The sequence below is a fragment of the Anopheles funestus genome, chromosome 2RL, assembly GCF_943734845.2.
Source record: "Anopheles funestus chromosome 2RL, idAnoFuneDA-416_04, whole genome shotgun sequence".
NCBI classification, from domain to species: Eukaryota; Metazoa; Arthropoda; class Insecta; order Diptera; family Culicidae; genus Anopheles; species Anopheles funestus.
The window spans coordinates 82586135-82608514 of NC_064598.1; the positions used below are offsets into that span (position 1 = coordinate 82586135).

Genomic DNA, 22380 nt, shown 5'->3' on the forward strand with positions numbered 1-22380 from the left:
CGATTCTTATTGGTATCGTTATCGTGTGTAATGTGACGTAAATGCATGGGACAATCTACAGACGATCGGCATCAACTCCCTTTTTGGGGTATGAAGGCATGAAGATATGTTGTGGTTTGAAAAATCGTTTATCTGGTATGGGCGCAGTGGACACTTACAAACAATGTGTTGGCAAAGCGGGCAAAATCTAACGTAATGTTCCACATATTAAAGCATGCAACTTTGGTCTGCTCTTTCAGTCGAAAGACTACGAAGATATGGCATAGGCAACAACAGATGGATTTTATTATCCCGGAGCATGATGCATGTCCACGGATGCTGTGTCTGTTCAGGTTCTGAAGAACTATGACACTTCGTCGGTACCATATCAACAGGAAGCTCTTCTTCCGGTGATTGGACTTCGAGGTACTTGGATAAAATGTCAGAATTTACACCTCTTGCTATATCTGCAAAAGACAGCTTTAAACTGCTTTAATAAGTTTATCAATTCCAAGATGTTGAATTAGTTCAACCAGATATATTGATATAACTGTCATTTAGTTGTTCAATATATGCAATAAACGATCAGTAGAACAGAGTTCAATTCTTGGAATAAAAGCAATAGATTCCGAAGAGATTTAAATCTATCTCAGACTGAACGGAATTTAGTGGTAATTGGTCTAGTCTTTACATGGGAAGACGAGCTACTGGTAACTAATCAAGGAAAGTCATAAATGACCAAAAGCCAAGGATTTCCATTCCATTACAGTACTACTCCTCCATCATTTACTCTATCTGATTCGTTCAATTTCGCCATCCATAACGGGGCATTCATCCATCCAGATTGTTCAGTATTGTTCAACAATTCACTTCCACCGTTCGTCGGCAAAATGAATGCGAAAATTAGAATAAACTGCCAGCCGGAGTGTGTGTGTGTCTCATCCATTTGGTTGGCATCTTTCTACATGCGGCTTCCCAAAAACCCCATTTTCCGACGATCGTCGACTCATTAATCAATCTGCTCAACGCGAAAAAGAACACTTTGCGACTCGTCTCACCCCGGACAGCATTCCAGCGCGAGGGCACACGGAAGCATCAATTTTTGGCCAGCTAATTAGATCACGAACCTATCTTTAAGCTGTCACGAAGGCGCTCGTTTAACGTGCGCTCCCGTCAAACCGACCGAGATCACTACCAAGATGGAAATGATTTTGTGGCGGGAGCTCAAGTGGCATTATATAGACAGCAGCAACGGAGTTCTTCGCATCACAATGCGTGGTGTAACAAAACGTGGCGCGAACGCACACTACACTGGTAAACAAATTTTCACTGAAAACCACCGACACGGTATTCGTCCATGGGGTGCAAGAAACGGAAGAAAATCAAACATCATTAGCCTGACGGTAGGGGAACCGAAAAGTGGGAGGTAATGATGGGTTCACAGTTCAGTTCGGGGACCAGAATTATTTTTGCGTTAGAGCGTTGTGCGGTTTTTCTCGCATTTCTTGCAGTGTTGTGGCATTTTTTTTTTGTTGGTTGTTGCTTTTTCTATGCTATCGGACTAATTAGGCGTCATTTGGACACGAGTGGAAAGACGGGAAGGGGTATGTAACGTCGATTTTTTTTCAACACTCCTACTCAAATAAGCTCGTTAGAAAAAAAAACCCTTTTTTGACACTAACTCCCTTGGGCAAAAAAACCCAACAAAGTACGATTTAGAAAAAAAATACATACATCAAACCTGACTACCGTAAAATATACTGTTTGACCAATTTGTAATTTATTTGCGTACACTTCGCCCAAAACCATCCCGAGCGGTGGTCGGATCAAACTCCATTTGCTTCCGGTGCTAACGTGCCACGACATGCCCGGACATCGCTTCGATAATCCTTGTAAAACAATAACGTAATAGCTCCTATTAGATGGAGTTTTACGAGTTTTTCAACGAGAGATGCAGAGTGCGCATCGATGCGAAGGAAAAGCAATTATACAAATTGCCACCCACGTCGGGTTTGAGCCAGTGTTGAGGGAAAAGCGAACGAAAAGCTCATTGCCGTCGACAGCAATCCATTATCCACGCTCGTTCCGGTCTGAACTCTGAAGCGTTTCCGATATCTCAGCAACACCGGGCAAATGTCTAGCCAGGGAGGATTACATATCCCGCACTGCCTTCTTTCCAATATCCTTCCAGGACTCAATAAAAAGGGAACCCAACTATTGGATGGAATCGTCTTTATTAGCCTCGTGCTTGCCTACTGTAGCCTGTAGGTTGGAAAAGCAAGCAACTTTTCCCCAATCTCGTTAGCCAGTGAGATTCCATTTTTGGGAAGGAATTAAAATTTCACCCCCCAGGCATCCAGGCAAACTTTAGCCTATCGGCCACTAATGTCTAGAGGCATTGCCGGCACAAAAACCAAAGCATAGAAGAGCGCCACAGCCAGAAAACTTTCGCCTTCGAAAGACAAACCATGGTTCTATCAATTCCAGAGCATTGCAAAATGCACACGATAAATTCACTTCTTTTGGCAGGGGGTCATGTATTTTGGTAAGAAAACTTTTTTAACAAAACACACCAAACAAAAAAAAATATATATATTCAATTGTACATTTTCCATTTAGGGGCTTTCCATTTTCCCGGTCAGAAAAAAGGCTTCCGTTTTTTTCCAGCTTTTAAATTCCCGGTTATAAATTGTACAAGGTTTCACCACAAAACTGTCCTCCTGGGTGTGACAGACTCGCAAAGAGATGGTAGGAGAGATTTGGTGCGTGAGGCAGAACCGCTTTTGTGGGATGGAAATTAAATTTTATGAGAATTAGTTTCGCTCCAGCTGGCACAGTGCAAACACACACACCCGCGCGCGCATCTCGCGATGGCACCCAATATTCTCGGCAAAGCCACCAACACGATTGTACCCAGGTACTTCAGCCCCATTACACAAACCGGAGAATATCGACCAAAACACACCAACTTCGGCAACAGCATCCCATTTGATTCCCTTTGGTATCGTGTGCCTTGCGGGGTGCGGATTGGGACGAATACTCTAACCACTATCACCACCCAAAAGAGGACCACAAGAGGCACAGCCAACGGCACCATACTATGTTCGGTTTGGCTGCGGCAAGTGTGTGTTGCTGTTGGGCAATGCAGTTACAATTGTATCATGTGCGCGCAACAGCAAAGGCAGTTAGGTACTTTCATTTTCTCCCACTGTGCAAAATGGCAATTTCCAAGCACAGAACGCCAATTTAACGGACCGCGCACAACCCGAAAGGACAATCCAGGCTTGCTTGGGCGGCTCGGAACCGGAAGAATCCACCATAAATATGGTTGGAAACCTGCCGGCACTTGTTGTAGCCGTGTCGGTGAGTTTGGGAGCGATGCAACGGAAAGGACACCATGGTTGTTCCAACATCCTTTTCCCCCTTATCCGGGGAATGTTCAGCGGGGCCTCCAACAGTCGACGAAAACGAGATAATACCGTGCGGATTCTGGCGGGATTTCAAGTAATCTTCCGCCGCACGTTCTCCGCTGGATTCATCAAAGTGAATCATTCCCAGTGTTGCAATAGATTGCAAATAGTTATTAATAAATAAAACTCACCCGTAGACACGAGCCTTTGCTGCAATTTTGCGCACGCGAAAATGGTCGATGTTGCCTAGGCACGACAGCGAACAATCCGAAGCACTACAGTGAAATGCAATTAAGCGGAATCTCACTCCAGAGAAAGCGAGAATAGAAGAGATTTGTTGGTTGGTAATTCATTCATTGCATTACGGGGAACTTGTTTACAAGAGCATCCGTTCGTATCAGTGCCATGAATTACGCATCCCTATATACCATATAATGCACTTGCAAACAGTGATCCAGTATCTTGAGCTTTATCGTTTGAAGTAATAAAGTAGAGTTCTGAAAAATGGTCTAGATAGCGCCTAAACTCAACATGCAATAATGCACAAGAAACCTAGCAAAAAAGCATTGAAGAAAACTAAAATCTGAATAATATATTCTCGAGACTTGACTTGAAATCCACCTTTTATGATGCAAGACTTTGCCTCTAATCAGCCCATTCTATCCCAAGACTCTATTCAGAATCTCGTCAGGCAACATTCGTTCTTGCGATGAGATCCGATAAGGCAATTCACTAATCTGAGGATATGTCGAAAGTGGAAGTAAATTCGAAAATAAATCAAGAATAAAAGGAGATATCCAACAGCAATGGTTATGCGGTCAAATTGATTTTATAACCACGTCTATGCGAATGTCAGACGACTATCTGGTTGGGTCGTTTCAGATGTCCTATGCATGGGACCATGTTTATTGAAATACCATCCATGGACAAAGGTTAAAATCAACCAGACGCTATTTCTGGTGAAATGGTGCCGTTCGTGAAGTACAAAACTAGGTTACAGTACGTCGTAATGTACCGATGATATACCAATATATCTGGTACCGGTATTTAATTGAATTAATTTCGAACTCACTGCTACGGTCGACATCCCGCCCATGCCGTACGGTGGATCAATGTTGATGCAATTGTAGTGCCTTTTGTAGTGCCCTTTTACCAATAAGGAATCAACGGGAAAAGCTACACAAACATTTACTGTACCAACTGCATACGAACTTCAATTTATCATAATCAGCAACGCACAATAACGTTTGGTTCCGTGACGACAACGGAATTAGAAGCGGACAGCAGATCCCGTTTGAACCCATGGAAGGCTACGAAGAGGAATTGGATTTTAATACTTTCCTGATCCTATTTAACGGAGCAAGCACAGATTGTTGGGTTATTTTCCCAATATATATTTTTTCCCCACATCGTATGAGAACTGGAAAAGAAGAAAAGCATGCCCACACTTGGGCAAGAATAATAGTTTCTCGCCCCAAAAACTGCGTAGCGCTTTCTGGGTGCGCTAAGCAGGAAGAGAAGTTTTTAAACGAATTATGATTTTACGCTCAAACTGAAACTCATGAAAGATAATTGAATGGAACCGATGGTGTGGACCGTACGACAGCGACTCCCTGATGATGACCGTTGGATGTGTCTGCCTGGCCGATTCAGAAAAAGCAAAAACTTAAGCAATTCGGTCACTATTTTCCGCCAGTCTTTTCGAATGTGAGAGCGAAATCTTTAATAATTAAACTCACACACCGTTCGACAGGGAGTTCCAGGCAAGAAAAAGTTACCCCCAAAAAAAAAGAGACTGCAAGAAACGAAGAAGACGAAATTTAATAATCCCTTCCATCAGTATCTACGCATGGGCGGACAAATTAAATCAAATAATAGATTCCCTATTCGTGACAGGTTCCCTAAAGGGCGAACTTTGCAAATACGTTGCTTCAGGAAGGCAGAAAGGCAGAAAAACGGAAGTTTTTTTTGTTGATATTTGTTTCATTCGTAGTTGATTTTCTTCTGAGTCACTGTCCAGAGAACATCTTGATTGAAGAACTTATCCAAAGCCTATCTAATCAAGGATTTTTTTGTATTTTTTTATATGTTCTGAAATTGTGGAATCGAAACAACAAGTAAAGATGTGTTTTTTCCCTTTCTTTTTCACTTGATATTTTAGAGATGGATTTCAAAAATTAATATTTCATTATCAGCATTAAATATGCGTCCACTAATTGTTAAATTTTCCAAGATAATTCTCACATTCTCCGCAAGAAATACCACACGTACGGGAAAAATCTTGTTGCAATCCACGTTTCCGATGAAAATTCTTCCCCAATAACCCGTTGTCAACCAACACGAACATCGTCACTTTGAAGGGTCATTCTATTTCTTGGGTAGAAAAAAAAACGAAATCCATCCCCAGAAATAGCACTGCTGTCCCATACGTCAGGTTGAGGGTGTGATTGGAATGTACGGAACGTGGTCCACCATGGTTTCCGATTCCACGGCGAGCGAGCAAAGCGGGGGGGCATACTTGACTGACGCACACCATGACCGCGGAGTGTTTGAGTGATGGATGCTGCAACGTCCCAAAGACAATGCTTTTGGGGTAGCATAATTGATGAACCACAGCCAGCGTTTGCATTGCGTTCGGGTGGGGAAGAGATCATGCACGGATCATTTTTCATGAAAATTTCTCGTACCACAAGAGCCTCAGATTTGATACCTTCTTCAATGGAAAGTTTTTTTAAAAGCAAGGAAAAAAACTTTTATAAGAAGTAAAAGGGAACATCATGAAGCATGAGATCAGTTCAACTGGAATAAACACACATCCGAATAAAAAAATCATAAAAGAAGAGCGAACAGGAAGGGTCATCGGAAACATCTCCCCGAAACAAAACAAAAAACCGTCGGTCACGGACATAAGAAAAAAAAGGTCAGAATCATTAGCAGGTGCCCGATAAAGGTGGAAAATGGATCGATATCTTTTTGATGAAAAATCACACCTCACGATCGCACACGATCACAACAAAACGCCAGGGGTCAACGGTTCAAAAGCAATAAACAATTGACCGGCCAGCGACGCACATTCCTCGTTTTAAAGTACACAACTGGGTGACGGTTGTTTCTCCCACAAGCAAAAAAAAAAGCAACAAAACCACAAGCATCAACAAAAACGACGAAAAATCTCAGCGCCAAACAACGCAAAGAAAGAAGGAAAAAAAAACGCTGTGAGAGGTTTCATGTCTTTTTTTTGTTTGGTTCATCTTCTCCTTTCTCAAATCTCTTTGCTTCTTATGCTTGCTCGCGTTCCCAAAAACATGTGTGTATCTTCTCGAATTCTTTACTATGCGTGTTTGGTTTTATGTGTATCTCTCGTTTTTTTTCTCCTTTTTTTCCCTTTTGTTTTTTGCACATTCTGGCTTACCCCGGCTCTAAACGCTTAGCAATTGTCGCGTTTGCGAACGCGAATCAGAAAAATTTTGCGAAACTCCATATAAAAAAAATTGTGAAAAGTCGCTATACGTGTATTTTCAGCGAAAAATCGCGATTCGAAGCGCGACTTGACGCCATGACAGTTTTCTGTAATAACAAGGTAAACATGGCAATACCAAGGTAAACTAATACAAATTAAAAAATTAAATATTTTGAGTGTATTAAATATTGTAAATTAAATTAACAAATCGAGTGCTTTTTATTTTTTAAAAGTACGCAGGATTTGTATATAATTATTGTGAATGTCAATATTATTTTTAAAACAGAAGAATCGTTGTTAATTCAAAACAAAAATCCCATATCGTGGACAAATGCTTCAAAAAATAGAAGAAGAAGAAGACAAATGCATGGCTGCATTGTTTATGAATTTATTACTTGTATGTTGAACTTGCTTGAACAATATAAATTAATTAATAATTAATTAAATTAATTAATTAGCAAAAATATTAGAGTTAAAAAAAATACAGTTAAAAAATATTAGATAGTCCACAGCACAGTGTTCGATCCCTTTTGGAAGCTGTGTTGGAATCGTGGTTATGAATACCTGTATATTGATGGTAGTTTGGAAGCTGTGTTGGAATCGTGGTTATGAATACCTGTATATTAAGGGTACGGTGACGGTCATGAAATGAGAAAAAAGCCATACACGTTTGATTACCCGTATTCGAAGATTTTTACCTTTATGCTACTCGAAGCTGCCGATCCCAATTCTATTTTGCCCGGTGTATGACGCGGTGGGCAAACACATCTTCGTTCACCTATTTATCTTGTTACAATTCTTTCTGGCTACCGGAAAAAATTATAACAAGATTTTCCAGCGTTAAACACACAAGAAAGCAAAACGGCCAAATCTGCGGTACTGTTAGCAACAGCCGTTATTTGTATCACAGGAGTTAGCTGCATCCTGCCACGAGCTTTCTTGATGGTCCATTGTTTTGAAACATCGTCACTGGAGTTAAAAAACTTGCCTTTCTCATCAACTTCATCAAAACAATAAATTTACTATTTAATATAATTTTCTTTGTTTAAATTAATTTAATTTAATTCGAAATTAATTTCCCGCTACCGGCCAGATTGAAAACATAAACAAACCTTGCACGAGAAAACTTAAACAACCTTGAAGTCGCGCCAAAAGTCGCAAAATTTTTTGGGAAAACTGTGCTACGATTGTCGCGTTCGCAAACGCGACAATTGCTAAGCATGTAGGCACGGGGTTACACGTTCACTGCGGAAGCTGTGGTTTATGCTTCCCGTGTGTGGAGCACGAAGCGTTGCTATGTTTTTTTCGCTCTTCTTCAATATTCTCATCTGGGTTTTGCTTTTCTTGAGACTTCTCCACGAGAGTTTGCTGTCCGTAAGGTTTTCCAGCGATGACACTAAATACAATTTTCGTAGCAAACAAAATTGGCTTTACGCCCTACTGCTGACTCTGGCAATGCGCTAATGCTGTTGTTATAGAGAAGCATCTCCTGTTGGAGATCTCCGTTTAGCGTTCCGGGTTTAGAATAACTGCACCAAACCGTGGAAACTTTCATGCGTACGAGCGTGTGCCAAGGGTTATGTTGTTGTGTATTTTAGTTCTCCCCTTTTGAATGCCGGTGCATACGTACGAGAGGAAAAATGCATCAAAACACTGACTGAAGGGGCCACACGACACGATCGGTCGAGGAATGTTGTTAGGCACGCAATGGGCGCACGATGCGCAAAGAGTGGTCTGCGCAGTTATGTTGTCAAGTGCGCGCGGAACGTGTGGAACACTGTGGCAAGCACGATTTAGTCGATTAAAAATCTCATATTCCACGTGCAACTATGGAACTTTCTGGTTTTGGGATTGAAAGCGTAATTTTGCAGATTATGTAAAAAATCAAAAAGTGAAATTATTTGCATTTGTCTCACAAAAATTATTGGACCATCTTCTCAAAGTATTAAGTTAATTGCAATTTGCAACTGTTTTATATTGTATACTTAATATATTTAGAATTTTTAGAAATGTTCCTAAAAAAACATCTAAATTAATTATAAATAAGTAAATTCGAGTTGATAAGGAAGTATTTAAACTTGGACGAATAAGACGATTATAATTAAGCCAACCAAAATCAATCAGAAATTGAAATTAAAAAACGCGTTTAATAAAATGATGATAAAAAAATAAGGAAAACGAATTGATCTTACCATTCTGATAGTAACTGTTCCAATGCATAGGCTGCAGTACAATCGTCATTTTCCTTTTTGGTGCATTACCTCTCCAACAATACTTACTCCCTGTTGATGCAGCTAAAATGGTCCATGGACGCCAATCGGTCCACGCCCGGCATGTCTTTTTCAAACGTTCAAGGTTCACCCACCCATCTTCTCCCGTATCTCGCGGGGAGGTCACGATCTTCCAACCAACAACACCACCAAGATCAACGTTTGGAAGGAGGACGTAACAGAGAAAATAAAAAAAAACGACACGAAAAGCGGGAAAATATAAATAAACCGCTTTAATGTAACCAGCTTCTCGGCTTCCAAATGCGTTTCTTCATCTCGTTCCAACGCGCGTTACGAACGGTACACCACACAAACATCTGCCACAGCAGGCCATGTTTTCTGCTCACTGTGGAATATTTTCTTACAAATTGAACATGCGTTGGTAAAATATGTTTGCTACACGTTTTTGATAACAGTTAGCAGTTGTTTTGCGACTGGTATCAGTTAAGACGAACCATTTTTGACCTAAGCCACATGTCACGGGTTCTAATCTGACCTGAGCTGACCCATTCTTTGTTGCGTTTCGTTAGCTAATATTTGGCTGGCATGATGACCCGGTAGGTCGTTTTGTCAAATGTGAAGATAACACAAGCAACTTTACTTTTTACCAACATCAACCGGCGTAATTGCTCGTACCGGCATTTTTTTTTCTTCGTACCGCAAGTAATCCACACGCAATTCACTACAAACACTAACGATCACATGCAAACGCGTTTTTGTTTCCCATTGAGGATTAGTAAACACTTTCCACACACTACAGACACACACACACACATTTGAATAAAAATCGATCACCCTCGCTTTTGTTTTATATTTTGCACTAGCACCGCATGGCGCTAACTTTTCACCTTTTGAAAATGCCGCAAAAATACGCATGTGCCCCAGATACAGACCACTAGAAAGCCACACATTAACACTTACTTACATCTATGTTCTATTGTTTTACCAGTCGCATTTCAGCCTCGATCGCAATTAGACGTGTTTTTAATTTCGGTCTCGATTCCAACGACAAGTGATTTCAAAGTGGATTGTGCGTTGACCCCATCTCAGAAGATGGGGGGAAGGGGAAGACCCAGGAGCAAGCGGCTCAGACCCGGCTCTTTGGACGCACCTAGAGTGACAAGCGACGCGTGTAGCACAAATCTAACGCAAAACTCTTTCTCGCTCTTAAGCGACTGTGGTAGTGATATCGACGAGATAAAGAATACTAACGGTCAACGACATCACCCAGTAAAAGTGACCAAAGACACGAAGAGTGAAGAGGATAGTAAAGTCCCACCTATTGTGGTAAAGAGTACATCGGTATCATATGTACACAAAAACGTAATCGCTGCAGGTGTAGTGCGTTACACAACTAAACAGTCGTTCTCGGGTACAATTATTCAAGTAACCAATACCAAAGACTTCCGTAAAGTGGTAAATCACCTAAAGGCATCGAACATCTCCTTCCACACATACCAGCTGGAGGAAGATAAATCCACAAAAATAGTTTTACATGGTTTAATCGACCTGCCGTCTGAGGAAGTGTTGGAGATCCTCAAATCAGAAAATTTGTTTCCAACGAGCGTAAAAAAACTGAACATCAAAAAAAAGAGGTACGATGACCATGCGGTGTACCTATTACACTTTCGTGCAGGCACAATCAACCTGCAGTTCTTGAAGCAAATTAGAGGACTAGCCCATTGTGTAGTGTCATGGAGCTACTTTTCAAAAAAATCAGGACCAATGCAATGCAAAAGATGTCAAGTGTACGGTCACGGTGCAAATAACTGCAACCATGAAGCTAAATGCAATAAATGTGCTGGTAGTCATCAGTCCAGTCTATGTCCCCTTACAGCAGGGACATCTTCGGAAGAAGATAGAATCCCCGAGCACAAGCTTAAGTGTGCCAACTGTGATGGTAACCACACGGCAGGGTTTTATGGTTGCCCAAAACGCCCGTCTCCCAAAAAGGAATTAAAAAGTAGAAACAAAAATCCCCCGGGTTTTAACCCGGCTCGTGGTGATTTTCCAGCACTACCTCAACAATCAAATATAACCGGCTTCAATTACTCACCAATTTGGCCTAGAAATATAAATAAACAAAAAGATCATACTCAGCCTGATCTTTTTGATCCCTCAGAAATCGTTCCTATAGTAGGAGAGGTATTCAGCCGCTTGCAAAAATGCAAATCAAAACAAGACGTTATTACCGCTGTTTTTGAGGTAGTAATGCAGTTCTGCTTTACACGATGAACCAATCGATAGAGGATATAAGAATTGTAAACTGGAACGCAAATAGTGTTCTAAATAAAAAAATTGAAATAATGAACTTTCTTAAAGTAAACGATGTTCACATATTGGTCGTAACAGAAACTTTTTTGAAACCAGATATGAACTTTAGTATTAGTAATTATACTACACATAGGTTAGATAGAACTGCTAGTACCAAAGGGGGAGTTGCAATAATAGTAAGATCGGATATATCGCATACAATTATAAAAACGCCAAGCTTGAAAGTCATTGAAGCTGTGCAGATCATAGTTAGTACCAAGGTTGGTAGTAGTATTAAAATTACAGCAGCATACCATCCCGGCTCGAATAAAAATTTTACAGATTTTGGAACCGACATTAGCAAATTGACAAGGTATCAAGGAAGTTATATCATATGCGGTGATTTCAATGCCCATCACAGATCATGGAACTGTGTTAAATCAAACTCAGCTGGAAAGATCCTCTTTGAACAATCACAAAGAAGTACCTTCTCCATTTATAATCCATGTACGCCAACGTACTTTCCATCTGATCCAAACCGAATACCATCTACGCTTGACATCATTCTTTCCAACAACCTTCACGAAATTTCCATGCCGTTTACATTAACAGACTTAGCATCAGATCATCTACCAATAATTTTTGAAATTAAAAACCTAAAGCCTGCCAGTAATCCACCAAATAAAATTTTTAACTATCGAAAAGCCGATTGGAAGGTATTTAAAAATTACATCAATATCAATCTAAATTGCCCTCACTCACATCACAGTTTAGTACAAGATAGTGTACAAATAGATTCAATGATATCATTTCTTAATGAAACCATACGAATCGCTCATAACACGGCCGTTCCCACTGTAACTCCCGGGCAATATAACATCGTTATACCGGAGGAAATAATCAAATTAATAAAAATTCGAAACATGTACCGACGTAAGTGGCAAAGGCACCGACGATCTTGGGAACTTAAGAGTAGTTACTATTACACTAGTAACTTAATTCATGTAAAACTTCAAGAGCTACGTAACGAGAATTGGAGTAAAAATCTACTAGACATTAATTTAGATTACCAAAACAAAAATAAGCTGTGGAAATTTGTTAGAATATTAAAAAATAACAAAAAGACTATTCCTCCGTTAAAATTAGATAACAAATTAATAGTAAGCGCATCAGAAAAATGCGAAGTCCTAAAAACACAATTTGAAAACGCACATAATACAACGTACAATTCGAAAAGTCATATAGAAAAAAAGGTAATTTCTACAAATAAAACCTTTCTGAATTCTAACAACATAGAGGAAGCCAACAACTGGAACCTTGTAAAGCCAAAGGAAATAAGAAACATTATTCGTAGCTTGAAAACCAAAAAGGCAACAGGATCGGATAACATAAATAATCAAACTCTCAAAAGACTGCCAAACAAAGCTCTTGTCCATTTAAACATCATTTTCAATAGTTGCCTACAGCTCGGATACTTTCCAGAGATCTGGAAACAAGCTAAACTAGTTGCAATACCAAAAGCCGGCAAGGATTTAAAAAAACCAGAAAACTATAGACCGATTAGTTTGTTGAGCTGTGAAGGAAAGATATTCGAAAAACTAATAGCATCTCGACTCCGTTTATTTACGGATGACAACAATGTTATTCCTAACTATCAATTTGGTTTCCAACCTGCTCTATCTACTACCCATCAAATTCATAGACTGAAAAATACCATACTAAATAACAAAATAACTAGAAAATCAACAGGATTGGTACTACTGGACGGTGAAAAGGCATTTGATACTATATGGCATCAAGGAATGATATATAAACTGATATCATACAAATACCCCCCATATTTGATAAAAATTATCAAATCCTTCTTAGAAAACAGAAAAAACATTGTTCATATTGGAAAAACCAGATCTGAAACTTTTTCACCGAAAGCTGGTGTACCACAAGGTAGTATATTATCACCACTGCTCTTTAACATCTACATCTCAGATATACCAGTTATGAGAAACTGTGAGCAATATCTATACGCTGACGATTTCGCCATCACATCGTCGTCAAAGCAACCAAGAGCAATAATAAAATCCTTAAACGGCGCTTTAAAACTGTACAGTAATTATTGCAGCAAATGGAAACTGAAGGTGAATGGAAATAAGTCAGAAGCCATCTTTTTCACAAAATACACCAGTCAACGTAAACTACCACAACGTTGCTTAAATATCAATAACACTCATATCCCATGGAAAGACCGTGTAAAATACTTAGGTATAACTTTAGATAAACGCATCACTTTCAAATCACACTTGGAAATCTCGGTGGCTAAAGCATACAATACTCTGAAATATCTCTATTCAATTATGCATAGAAAATCAAAACTAGATCTTAAAAATAAAATACTTCTTTACAACGCGTGTTTTAGACCGCAACTAACCTACGCTTCACCTGTTTTGAAGAATTGTGCAAAATCAAATTTAAAAAAGTTACAGGTTTGTCAAAACAAAATACTGAAAATAATCCTTAATGTTCCTCCTTGGTACCGCACTACTGATCTGCATAGACAAACAAACTCGCACCTAATAACGAACTATATGGATAAGGTTTCACGAAAATATTATGAAAAATGCAAGCAGAGCTCAAATCCAATAATTAAACAACTGGTAGGTTAATCTAGGTAGTTTAGCATTTAGATAGGTTAGTTTCTCTTAGATGTAAGATAATTATAAGTAAAATAAGAAAAACTTTTTTTTCCGTGAGTTTTTTACTGTAACTAATTTTTCTCACATTACCACTCTCAAAACAAAAAAGAAACATAATTAATGCACGGTAAATGCTAAGAAATAATCCTAAATCAACGCGGAAAGATGAGTAAGTCGAACCCATTATAAAAAAAAACAATTTGTACACTGTTATACAACATCAAATTATAGTAATCCAATAAAGAAGAACTTAACTAACTAACTAACTATTGTTTTACCAATTACCCGCACTTCCAAACAAATCGCACGCAATTTTCAACCGGAGAGCGCAACGGCATATCCTCTCCCGACCACGTTTGATTACAAACTACCGTAGCGCGTTTATCCGGGTGCGTTTCAAACGCCGCACGAATATTGCAGTGCGTGTGAGTGTGGTTTTGCTTTTTCAAACCGCGCAGCATCGCGCACATGCGTTCGAAATGGAAGGATTCCCGTCAAAAATCGCGTTTTGTTTTAATGTCGAATTTGTTAATTAAACTAGCAACAAATCATAAGACGAATTTTAACTCACATTTAAAAAAAAATATTTGTGTTTTTAGAAGGCAAAGTAATCTTTTCATAATATTAACTTAAAAATAAAAAAATATTCGTAAAATTTGATTACAACTTACATATTTTGGAATAATTTTAAAATTTTGCCCACTGTGCAAACAATAATGAGGCGAACATTGTTTGACATTTCGCTCCGCTTAATTCGAAATGTCAAATTATCGTCCAAGCAGAAAACAACAATATCACCAAAACAACAACTTGCTCGTACATAATTGTGATTCCATTCAACTTCTCTTAACAATTAACTAAAAATGGTGTGTTTTTCCTTTGCAAATACGTCTCTTCGGTTCGCTTACCCTCTTTCTTTCTCATCATTGCAGCACGGACGATTAAAAGTACGCACCAGCGCTGAAGAAGCGGCTCGCAAGAAGCTGGAACAGCAACAAAAGGTTAAAATGTTCCGTGCTGCAATGGGTCGCATATTCGAGAAGAAATCAGCACAGGAATACGATACGGAAATGATGGAACTAACGGCGAAGCTACTGGGAAGCAATCCGGACATTGCAACCTTATGGAATTTGCGTCGGATGTGCATTCTGGCGTTGAAAGAGCTAAATGTGTAAGTAGCGGTATTAATGAGCCTTATCCAGTGTGACTCATCGTTGCATTATGCTTATGCCCCTCACACAGTGATGACATTCAAAGTGTTTTCGATAAAGATCTTGGCTTTACGGAAATGTGTCTTATGGTGAACCCGAAATCGTATTGCGCGTGGCACCATCGTTGCTGGGTACTGGAAAATGCACCCAAAGCCGATTGGCAAAAGGAGGTAGAACTGTGCACAAAGTATCTGAAGCTAGACGAGCGTAATTGTAAGTAACTGAAATCAATACTACTCGTAGTAGATTTATTCTATTCTAAAGCTGTGTTCTTTTGTAGTTCATTGCTGGGATTATCGACGATATGTGGTGGAAAAGGCCGGAGTCACTCCGGAGAAGGAGTTCACATTTTGTACGGAAAAGATCGAGAAAAATTTCTCTAACTATTCCTCGTGGCATTATCGGAGCAAACTGTTGCCGGTGCTCTACCCGAACGCGGACGAACCGAGTCGACCGATCAGCGAAGAAAAGTTGAAGGAAGAGCTGGAACTGGTCCTTACTGCAGCGTTTACCGATCCGAACGATAGCAGTGCTTGGTTTTATCAACGGTGGTTACTTGGTTACTCGCAACCCGAGCTAGATCTAGCCGCCTGTCGAATCGATGCCAAGCAAAACCTCGCCGTACTATCTTTTAGTGTACCGATCGATTTAGCATCGGGTGGATTTGAATTGATCGTTTCATGCTGTGATATGTGCAACGATACTACCAAATGGATGCCGGCTAATGAAGGAAACACGTTCGATACAACGTGGATTATGAAAGGATCGTTCGTAATCAATGAGGAACGTGATTCAACGGTTACTCTTCTCACATCGGATAAAACGAAGCATGTTCTTGAAATTCACACCACATCCACAGAACTTGCGGTTGGAGTAAAGAAACCAAAGTTTGGCTACGAATTCGGATCAGCCATCGTAGACGTGCTAAAGGCGCAACTCGAATCATGCAAAGAGTTGTTAGAATATGAACCGGACAGCAAATGGACGCTGCTTACTGCGGCCCTACTAATGAAAGCGATCGATCGTCGCGGATATTACGAAACCATACGTCAGCATCTGACCAAGCTGGAAACGGTCGATGCACTCCGGAAAGGTTATTATCTGGATCTGGCAAGCAAATGGTCTATCGAAAATCGACTAGCTGAATGGATCGAAGCAGGAAATTTGAGATCGGAAATTGATTTATCCGGTCTGCAACTGACCGTTGTGAATTATGTGCAATACTTCGTGACAGCTGATGTTATTAATTTAAGCACCAACCGGCTGATCGATCGCAATTTGGGAGTGTTACGTGAGCTAGTGTTTTGTAGAAAGTTGAACTTAGCGAACAATGCACTACGAACGGGTGCAACGGTAGAGAAACTATCGTGCGTGCATGAAATTATACTAAAAGGTAACGAGGAGCTTCTTAAGAACGAAGCAATGGTGGAAGAATTACAAACCAAAGTAAAGAGCTTAGTGCTGTAAGTACATTCCTCTTAAGTCACGGATGCAATTATCGGTGTGAGTTAAGCACAAATACATATTTTCATCACAGCAAATTTAAAAACTAATTTTTGTTTGTTTTTTTGTCCAATTTCATTTTCATTTGGGACGTTCCATGCTATGAGCTGGAGTACTTCTTCCACATTAATAGGAGTTCAATGTTTTTGTAAGAACGCACACACGGTCAGTGCCATCTAGCGGTGAATAGTGAAACATTCGATTATCCAAGACATATTTGTATGTAATTTGTAACATCTATCCAAGACATGAACACACATTATGTAACGCTTATCCGAGACACAATGCGTTATTAATTTTCGAACACGTTATTCATTTTATCCGTTAGATTAAACTAGGGATGTAATTAATTATTTTCTGATTAGAATAATTCGACGCAGATATCAATACGGCTAGGCCGTTCTACCTGAATAAAAAAATCGACACAGACAGACTATAGGTCTAGACTGTCTGTAAATTAGAACATACTTTAGAATAAACAAATTAGGGAGGTATGATGTAAGACAAAGTATAAATTAATGAATAACTAACTTTTTTAAAACTGAGGACAACCATTTTCTTACTGCAAATGATTGTATAATAAAACTGGAACAAATTGAACTAACTATAGTAGAAATTATTAAACGAAAAATTATTCGTCTTCGATTCGATACGATTCGACCAGACTTTCGTCTGGTTTATCTCAATATTTTAATATCAATCAGACATCTTCTTTGTCCTTTTGAATCAACAAAAAACCTTAAAGCAAACAGAGGAAAATAAAAGATAGCATGATCAAATGCAGTAATTAAATATGTGCCGATATAGTTTTAAAATAAAAACTAATGATTATTCGCTTCGTCAAAGGGAACATATTGATGCAACTAATCATTAATTATTTTGCACGGAAAGGAAACGCTTCATGGTTTTTCACCTGTTGATTTAAAGTTTTCCCCTTTTGTAGCGAGGACAACGAAAATATAGGGGAAATTCAGAACGTTTAGAACGCTTCGTACAGAGTGGATTGAAAACTTGAGATAGAGTTAACGATTTCTTTTACCTTTTCTCTTTTGCTTCCTTTATCAATATTTTTTCAAAGATGCAACCAGTTAATTTTAAATTGTTAAATTTTTAAATATTAATTTATTAAGATTTAATTTTAAGTAAGTAATACATTACATGATGGAATGCATTATTAACTTAATAGTTGGCATTCAATCGTACCGAGAATATTTAATATTTCGGTTTACCTCCTCGACCACATTCCTGAACGAACCGCAACCAAAAGATCATAAGCCTCATTTGCGTTTAGGCTTTCGAGGTTAGCCGGTGAACAATATTGATCTTGTGGCTTTAGATTGGAGAGACAAAAAAATGTCTCATCCTTCCATCACATTAAAGTGACTCTTCCACCATAATGCAAATAATGCCTATCCCACCTCCTCCCGACCGTAACCTAGATAATGCACTTTCCAACAGTCCCCATTTACGGTTGGATAGCCTAATTCCACTCCACACGGTAGTTTGTGCGGCAGGCTTTTCTGTACGCCCGTAGGCTTCATCAGCTTCGCTTCGCAACAAAAGGTGAATGATTCTCAAACACGTTTGTACACGCGTAAGCCGCTTGGCAAAACAGCTAATGAAATGCTTGATGATGCACAACTTGTTTACCGTCCGTTTTTGCTTTAAGGAATCTTTTTTTCTTCCCCTTTCTCTCTTTACGGTTTACGGAAAACTTAAAACCCAGTACGTTCTCTGTATGCTTCCGTGCGCTGCAGGTTGAGCAAGCCACGGAAAAAAGACACGGAAAAGACACACACACACACACGGAAACCTCGGGAACGGAAAGATAATCCTTGTTTCGTATGGGACCCACAAAAGTCGAACACGAACGGTACGTACTTGTCGCCAATGAGTCCGACGGTCCTTAGGCGTTTGTCGCCACTAGACAAGCTCCGTTATGCCTGACGAAAGGTGGCAGTACTGCCGGTTATGGAAATCGTACCGAAGGATAATCGGCCAGATAGTAGCGTACACCGGAAAGAAGGTACAAAGAGCGTCGCCTCGCTCCAGCAAACAAAGACTGGCCATCCAAACCCCGCGGGATGGGATGAAGCCGAGGTTTGCCAAAAAGGAAAAGGCAGCTCGCTTCTTATCCTTCTGCATGTTGGTTGAATGTTGTTGTGTCCCTTCGGTTTCTACCATTCCCGGCTGTCTGGTTGTGCCATTGATGCTGCTGGTTTAGCTGTTTTGTAAGAAGCGCATTTACTATCATCCCATACCCACCCACAGTGCACGATGAAGTGTCCTCGATGCGTTCGTATGCATTTCATCACAGCCATGTGGATGCATTTCCTGGCACGGTGTGTCCTAGTTACGCCGGCTAAGAGTCGAAGATTCAACATCCCCAGGTATGGTTGATTCACACCACAAAAGCAAAGAAAAAAACGACAAACAGAACCGTTGTCAGGTGGTTCGGTTTCTTAAGAACCGCGACACAATGACAACTTGGCGATGATGATAATGGTGATGTTGAGCGAGCAGCGAAAATTACGCGAGATGCTGTTTTTTTTTTCTTCTTGTCCCGGTTAGAAGGTTGGATTGACTGTGGAGAAATATTCATTCGTGGTACCTGTGCGTGTTCACTTAATATTCACACTTTATGATCGTTTCACTTTAACCTTCGCGTTTGAAAGGACTTCGTGCTAGGCGTGGAGTAGAGTAAGTAAAACAGTTGCTAGATAGAGTAGGAAACATTTGAACAATCGGTTTCAATAAACTTGATTTAAATGAAGCTATCTTCTTTTACTATCATTAGATCTACCGGATAGAGAGCAGCTCGGTGGTATTAATGATAAATGGCTTCGATTCCACAAGACAGGACTGGATATCAATTCTATCCGGGACGTCACCCTGTAGCCTGCCACCCTGACTGACTGACTGATAAAAATAAGTGTAATAAGCCACAAATGACATGACTTTCGAGGTCGTGAAGCCCATCAGAGAAGGAGAGAAAGAGAGAGAGAGAGAGAGAGAGAGAGAGAGAGAGAACTGCGGGATCAATCATTTGACTGTCATTCATGCTCATCACTTTAATTATTTAGTTTAAAGAATCTTAAAATATTTGCTATGAGAGCTTTATATGTTTGTTCTATAAGACAATCTCTGTAAAATAATAAAATATTGTTCAGTTTTTCGAAATTGTTTCAAAAATAGCCAAGAAAGAAACACATTTTAAAACGCTTGGCAATCCATCTGGCTAAGGAACCTCAGTTTGAAGTGTAGCTTATGTATTTAGAGTTACATTTATTAAGTCTCATATTGCCTTTTGGCTTAATAAAGAAAAAAAACTATTAAATAATAAAGCTTTACATATTACCATTGTAAACAAAATAGATAAAAAGTCAATCAGATGCCAAGATGACGAGTGTATGAAAGAATAGCATTGATCACAGAAGAGCAATAGGTGGGAACAAGAGAAGGATAAGGAGAGATTCAAAAAGATGGGACGAAGAATTAAAATCAAGAATTACACCCAGAAAAGAGCCTTTAAGTTCAACTGCAGTGTAACGTTTAGTGATGCGTAATGGATGTAGTGTACGGAAGGAACGAATGAGGACACAGCAGGGTATAGACGAGAGTTTTTCATGAAACTGAATCAGATTCATCCAATACAAACAAAGTTGATGCCAAGATTTTTAATTAAAAATTTGTTCAATTGAAGTCATCCGGTAAATATTGTCAACATAATACACAAAACAATCAGTTCCTTAATCGAAAAGCAACAAAGGGATGAAGCAGGTTTGTATAACAATACGTCGGGACTCCAGGGACTTCAAGTATAACAGGTGAAAGAAGCTTACAGCAAGGATCTTGCAATGTGACTAACCTGCTAAAAGATCTCTGCACATGATAAAAATGAGTGCTATCCGAAAGATAATGAGCAATATAGAGTCCTCAAATATAGTGGATTAGAAAAATCTCTCCAAGAATCTTCCGAGCAATGGTCAATAGAGCATAAGTAGTCCAGCTTTGTGAAAAACTAATTAACAAGAAGTTTAGCCTGATCTAAAAAATAATAAACCTTATATAATCTGTTTATTCTTTAGGAGTTTACGACATCGTAAGATCAAATCGGCCATTTCTGGTTTCTTAGACATGTCATTTGATTATGGAGGAAAGCAATCCGGATGGGATTTGTTAACAGGTCCTGTCATGTAAAGCTATTTGTCACACACAGCCCACAAAAAGTATCGTAAATGTGAAATAAAATAAATTCCTTATTCAAAAAATGTATCAAACCCTCTCCTTTAACAAACAAATATCTGCTTCATTACATACTGTGACGTTTGTGTAACATCGTCAATCTTCATTTTCTATCTGGGAAATACTCTCGACACCTTAAAAAGATATTAAAGAAGACCAAATATTCTCAAATCCCAAAAAGCTTACAGCAATGAATGGATAAAGATCCACAGTTCTCTTCGCCAACCACTAAGCTATACACACAATTTTAAGCTGACCTCAGCAGCGAACGTATTTGCTTTGTATTACGAACCTCTATGTATAAAGATATGAAACGCTGTATCTGGTGGTACACTAAAGATTAATAAATTAATGACGTACGTACCGACTGTGGTGAGTGCAATTTTTTCCCCACAAAAAAGAGTGAAAGGAGTAACAAAAAATGGACACTTAATACCACTCCAGCGAGGTGAACCCTGGCAGCTATTTAGCCATTAACCTGGTCACCGGGACCGGGTGAATAGTTGGCTTTTGAGCAGCATACTGAATGCTTTTGAATAGGAGCGCATAGAAGTTAAATATACTTAGTAAAGGCCACAGAAAATTCATACTGGTCGGGCATATGGTTAATGATGCTTTCGAATGGCTCTGTGTGCTCTTCCCTTTTTTCTCTAATGCATTCAAAAGCGGTCATTTTCATTGTAATGCGTTTGGTACATTTTCTATACAAATTTGAAACTAATTTCTGTTCTGAGTTTTAAACATAGCGAAATGGTTGTAACAACTCCAAACTGGGCTTTTTCCCAGTAAAATTTGGATTGTTTTGTAGGGGTTTTTTTATTGCGAGTTTATGTTGTTAGATAACATACCCTCTTCATTGATATGATAAAGCTCAATTGGGATGTTAAAAATGAGCATACACATTGTTTAGAAATATAATAGATTCTAGTAACAATCATAGCATTAAAATTCAAGAGAAAACATAATTTACAACCAACAGCACATACTTTAATTTTGTGTGTGATTATATCTCATAATCCAGTTTCAGAGAAATAATTTCCCATTTGACATGAATTGTTGCGTACATAAGGGTTCAACCTAATAAATGTTCCAAAAGGTGCTTTGCAAATGGGTGGAAGGTTTGGAGGAAGGATTTTCACATTATCGCCAACAATTTTCTCATTTATTTCGTCTAACGCGGAAAAAAGAAATTATATAGAAAAATATAAATAAAAATTGCGATCAACTCCTGCATCATTTGGGCTTCTTTAAGGAATCAAAACGATACGTTAACTAAGTCTCCGAAGATTCATGATTCTCTAAAGAATTGTGAAAAAATAATGAATCCTCAAAGATACATGATTTTTTTCGAGTTGAATA

At 39.1% G+C, this 22380-nt stretch overlaps 2 protein-coding genes across 13 annotated transcripts in view; one reads left to right on the top strand and one right to left on the bottom strand.

The window, feature by feature from the left end:
* LOC125775022 (neural-cadherin) overlaps positions 1-22380 on the bottom strand; it is a 476608-nt gene that overhangs the window by 220538 nt on the left and 233690 nt on the right. Inside the window, exon 1 of one of the 12 annotated variants that reach the window (XM_049445418.1) lies at positions 14354-14515. The exons of 2 other annotated variants lie outside the window; for them this stretch is intronic. The gene's annotated coding sequence lies outside the window, so the exon portion shown is untranslated. 9 more of the 12 variants (XM_049445408.1, XM_049445417.1, XM_049445407.1 and 6 more) reach the window with 9 other exon arrangements.
* LOC125775032 (geranylgeranyl transferase type-2 subunit alpha) lies at positions 14839-16826 on the top strand. Its single transcript, XM_049445454.1, has 4 exons — positions 14839-14928; positions 14995-15233; positions 15305-15486; positions 15554-16826. The coding sequence occupies exons 1-4, from the start codon at positions 14926-14928 to the stop codon at positions 16738-16740; spliced, it is 1611 nt and encodes a 536-aa protein (XP_049301411.1). The 5' UTR covers positions 14839-14925; the 3' UTR covers positions 16741-16826.